This window comes from Monodon monoceros, unplaced genomic scaffold, assembly GCF_005190385.1.
Source record: "Monodon monoceros isolate NGI ecotype Baffin Bay Population unplaced genomic scaffold, NGI_Narwhal_1 Super_Scaffold_12, whole genome shotgun sequence".
Classification (NCBI taxonomy): Eukaryota; Metazoa; Chordata; class Mammalia; order Artiodactyla; family Monodontidae; genus Monodon; species Monodon monoceros.
In genome coordinates this window covers 117,569,558-117,574,797 of record NW_021703768.1, presented here as the reverse complement: position 1 = coordinate 117,574,797, position 5,240 = coordinate 117,569,558, and the positions used below count along the sequence as shown (strand labels likewise).

Genomic DNA, 5,240 nt, shown 5'->3' with positions numbered 1-5,240 from the left:
TGACCCCTGGTCGGGGAACTAAGATGCCACATGTCATGCGGCCAAAAAAAAAAAAGCTATTATTTCTTAATAAACAAATTTAAAGAACAAGTCAGCAAAAAAAAGGAGGGCGGGGGGAGCTATTCCTCAGACCAACTTCCTTCTCTTGAACCTAATTCTAGCCCTTGGAGTCAATAGATGAAGTTTGCAATCTCTTCCACAAAATATCCAGTTAAATACCTTAGGATATTCAGGGAGTTGGACTTGGGTGACAGGAGGTTAACAGTAATTACCAAGACTAGGGAAAATTAAGGAACTACCGGGGTTGAGTCACTGGGCTATAGGCAGGGGACGTGAGAGTCCTGGCCTGAGGCAGTGAGGATCTTCCTTTCCCCATCCCAGACAAGGCTGGGGGCGCCTGAGTCATCAGGGCACTGCCTGAGGCAGAGGGCCCTAGACACCTTGCAAGATACTTCCTGTTATGGCTCCTCTCCTGGCAAAATCATTCACTGCAAAATTTCCTAGGACAGCGGATGGGGTGGTTGGGAGGAAGAAATGTGGGGAGTGGCAGGGTTCAAAGAGGAGGGAACGGAGTGACATCCCAGGGTTATGTAAACTTTCAGAGGCTGCCAGAGGGTAAGGACAAATAAGTTTGTGGAGCCTGGAAGCCGACGAGAGCCGCTGTAAAGGAAAGAAGCCACAGCCCATCCCAGAGCCTGGCGGAGAGGCAGAGGTTCTGAGGACCTATCGACCATGGTGAGTGTATGCTCTTGGGGCCGAAGGAGGGCTACTCGGGGAACCTTAGGGACCGGCAGGATCCGCCCTGACCTCCGCTGTCTTCGCAGGTGTGCGTGCCCTGTCTGATGCTGCTCCTGCTGCCACTGCTACGTGTGTCTGCGGCCACACCAGAGCCCTGCGAGCTGGACGAAGAAGATTTCCGCTGCGTCTGCAACTTCACGGATCCGAAGCCTGACTGGTCTAGCGCCATGCAGTGTATGGTTGCTGTCGAGGTGGAGATCCGTGGCGGCGGCCGCAACCTGGAACAGTTTCTGAAGAGCGCCGACGCCGACTCGAAGCGGTACGCTGACACGATCAAGGCTCTGCGCTGGCGGCGGCTCACGTTGGGCGCTGCCCAGGTTCCTGCTCTGCTTCTGGTCGCCCTTCTGCGTGCTCTCGGTTACTCCCGGCTCAAGGAACTGACGTTTGAGGACCTGGAGGTAACCGGCCCGATGCCGCCGCCGCCTCTGGAAGCCACTGGGCCTGCGCTCTCCACCCTCAGTCTCCGTAACGTGTCGTGGGCAACAGGAGGTGCCTGGCTCGGCGAACTGCAGCAGTGGCTCAAGCCTGGTCTCAGGGTACTGAACATCGCGCAAGCACACTCGCTTGCCTTTGCCTGCCCACAGCTCCCCACCTTCCAGGCCCTCACCAGCCTAGACCTGTCTGACAATCCTGGACTCGGCGAGCGCGGGCTGATTGCGGCTCTCTGTCCGCACAAGTTCCCGGCCCTCCAAGGTCTAGCGCTACGCAACGCGGGGATGGAGACGCTCAGCAGCGTGTGCGCTGCGCTGGCGGCGGCGAGTGTGCAACCCCACCGACTAGACCTCAGCCACAACTCGCTGCGCACCACCGCCCCGGGCGCTACCTCGTGTATCTGGCCCAGCGCACTGAGCTCTCTCAACTTGTCGTTCGCGGGGCTGGAGCAAGTGCCTAAAGGACTGCCGCCCAAGCTCAGCGTGCTTGATCTCAGCTGCAACAGGCTAAGCAGGGCGCCGTGGCCAGACGAGCTGCCCGAGGTAAATAACCTGATACTGGACGGGAATCCCTTTCTGGGCCCTGGAGCCCTCGAGCACCAAGAAGACCTGAAGAACTCCGGTGTGGTCGCAGTCTGTGCACGTTCCGCCTTGAGCATGGGGGTGTCAGGAGCCCTGGCACTGCTTCAGGGAGCCGGGGACTTTGCCTAAGGCCCAGTGGAGAAGGGGGAGAGGAATTAATTGGCTCAGATTGTCCTGGCTCTGGGAGAGCCTCGTCAGGACATCTCAACCAACCAATCCTCTGCCCCATCTTCATTAAAATCTTAAACAGCGGGTCGGTGACATTCACTCAACAGACATTTACTGGGCACATTGCTGGATAGCGAATCCATTATACTTAAACTTTCTTCATCCTAACTCTCTAGAAACCATACCTGCCCTTACTTAGAAAAGAACTACAGGGGCAGAAAGGGCAGGGAAAAGTCGCCTGTCTAGGGCTGTGTGGCAGAACCAAGGGTTTCTGCCCAATGCGGGCTTTCTGAACAGATTACTGGCACCTGTTAAAGGATGTTTGAATGGTAAACATGCCTAGGAGGATACAGAATGTTTCCTCTCTGGTGCATTTTCCAAGAGTCAGCTTCTCCCTTTCCAAGGTAATAAAACCCAGAGCCATTTGCTTATTCTCACTCTCTTTTTTTCCTCCAACCCCCAGTGAGGAGAGACAGCTATGCCACTTGTTCTACATAAGCTCTGAGTTTTAGAATTTCAGGGTTCCTCTCCTGTAGCGTACAGCCCCTCTGCACACACAGGTACACTGGCTTTCGCTGTGTCATGTAATGGGGAGTTTGGGGTTGGGGAACTGATACAAGATGCTGTCATTTAACAGCCTGTCTCTGAACCAGAGATCTTGTGACTATGTTAGTACATGTGTGTATATTCGTTCTTTGATTTGCAAACAGGATAACACCTTAGACCCTTCACAGCTTCTCAGACCCCTGCACAGGGCAATTAATAGTATACGTCCTCTGAACCACGTTATCTCAGTGACCCAGGACATCAGCCAAGCAGCCAAGAGGTACTGTTCCTTCTAAGGGTCCCTTCTTCATTACATCAAGGAGGCAGCCACACCCAGCAGAGATCTAGGTATCTGCCTCCAGGCGGACCTCAAGAGGAGTGGGAGGAGGCATGTAAACATAGCCCTCCAGCCTGCCTCCCTCCAGTGTCCAGAACCACACAGATAGGAATGGAGAATGCAAATTAACATTGATGGGAGAGTTACACAGGTTATCAGACCATGGAATCAAAGAGTCATAGGGGCAGCTAAATAAACTGCCAATCTATGTGGCTGAACCACACTGACTCCATTTTGTCACCTCCATCTTAGGCCCACAGTCTTGCCCCTCCCCTTTCTGCACAACTGAGCTTTAGTCTACTCACAAGGAGTGCACCCAAGCCAGATTACTTTCCTCACAACTTTTACTCTTGCCTTCATGTGATATGAAAACTGGAAGAATGCCTTTTTTGACACAGATGGTTAATGGTCATGAGACCCCCCAGGAGGAAAAAGCCCCGGTTCCCTTGGATGCAGATGTGCATCTTACTTGGTAGTCAAATTCTGTTTTTCACTTTGGCTCCTTTAAATCCAAGGTATCCCCTTCGCAGAGCGCCGCTGTGAATGCCTCTGGATCCTAGCTGTATGTAAGTTCACAATATGCATTATGTAATATGGCTGTATGTCAGTACGCACAATAAACTTCAAAATTGCACTTTATGGAGTTGCCTGCTTTGTTTTTTGGTCTCAAGGTTCTTTCTCAGTTCGGTGGATATTATTCAATATCTCTGCCTCCCAACACTTTTGCATGTGGATAGACAGTTTTCCCAATACCATTTTTTGAAAAGACATTGAATGGTCTTGGCATCCTTGTCGAAAATCATTTGACCATATATGTGAGGTTTTATTTCTGGGCTCTCTATTCAATTCTATTGGTCCATATATCTGGTTTTTTTTTGGTATTTTTGCGGTACGCGGGCCTCTCACTGCTGTGGCCTCTTCCGTTGTGGAGCACAGGCTCCGGACGCGCAGGCTCAGCGGCCATGGCTCACGGGCCCAGCCGCTCCGCGGCACGTGGGATGTTCCCGGACCGGGGCACGAACCCGCGTCCTCTGCATCAGCAGGCGGACTCTCAACCACTGTGCCACCAGGGATGCCCCATATATCTGTTTTTATGCCAGTACCACACTGTTGTGGTTACCGTAGGTTTGTAATAGGTTATGAAATCAGGAAGTGTGAGATCTCCAATTTTATTCTTTTTTTCAAGATTGTTTTGGCTCTTTGGGGTCCCTTGAGATTCCATATGAATCTTAGGATGGATTTTTCTATTTCTGCAAAAAATGCCATTAGATTTTGACAGGGATTTAATTAAATCCGTAGCTTGCCTTGGGGAGTGTTGATATCCTAATAATATTGTCTTCCAATCCATGAATATGGGATGATTTTCCATTTACTTGTGTCTTCTTTAATTCTTTGAGCAATCTTTGTAGTTTTCATTGTAAGTCTTTCATCTCTTCAGTTAATTTCTAAGTACTTTATTTTATTTTTTGATGCTATTGTAAATGGAATTGGTTTTCTTAATTTCCTTTCCAGACTGTTCATTGTTAGTGTATAGAAACTGCTGAACTGAAACAAATAGACTGCCAGATAGTTCTCCTGCAAAGACAGGTTTCTTTGGGATCAGCAGAGAATTGCAATTCAGGTGTCTGCAACCACGGCAAGCTATCAATACAGGCAAGTTTCTGTATGGCAAAGGTAGGAGAACACTTTTATATAGAGGAAAAGGAAGGTGGGAGGGCTCCTTGCCAGTAAAAAAGGAGTCTTTCTTCTTCCTGTTGGGCTCTGCTAAGGTCTCAGGGCATGAAGCAGTCCCTTCTGGTCTCCCAACTCTATTTAATTGAGGTTTCTGTTTATTTTTTTACAAAACTCACTGGATTTTGTTTGTTGGTTTTGTATGCCTCAACTTTGCTGAATTTGTTTATCAGTTCTAACAGGTTTTTTTGTGTGGAATCTTCAGGATTTTCTACATATAAGATCATGTCATCTGTGAACAAAGACAATTTTACTTCTTCCTTTCCAGTTTGGATGTCTTTTGTTTCTTTTTCCTGCCTAACTTCTTTGGCTAGGATCTCCAGTACTATGTTAAATAGAAGTGACAAAAGTGGGCATCCCTGTCTTGTTCCTGATCTTAGAAAGTTTTGTCTTTCACCATGGAGTATGATTGATGTTATGTTCATAAGATAATCTTCATTAAGATGAGGGAAACAGCATGATTGTATGCAGATAGGAATAAGATATATATTTTTTCTCTTTATTCTGGTAAAAAAAAAAATATATATATAGTAAAGTTTGCCATTTTAACCATTCTTAAGTGTAAGGTACAGTGGTATTAATTACATTCACAGTATTGTGCAACCATCACCACAATTTCCAGAATTTTTTTGTCACCCCAAGAGAAA

General features: G+C 48.4%; 1 protein-coding gene across 1 annotated transcript; it reads left to right on the top strand.

Moving 5' to 3' along the window:
- CD14 (CD14 molecule) lies at window positions 1-4,752 on the top strand. Its single transcript, XM_029218676.1, has 2 exons — window positions 1-735; window positions 825-4,752. Exons 1-2 carry the CDS (start codon window positions 733-735, stop codon window positions 1,938-1,940), a joined length of 1,119 nt encoding a protein of 372 aa, XP_029074509.1. The 5' UTR covers window positions 1-732; the 3' UTR covers window positions 1,941-4,752.
- The last annotated feature ends 488 nt before the right edge of the window (window positions 4,753-5,240 follow it).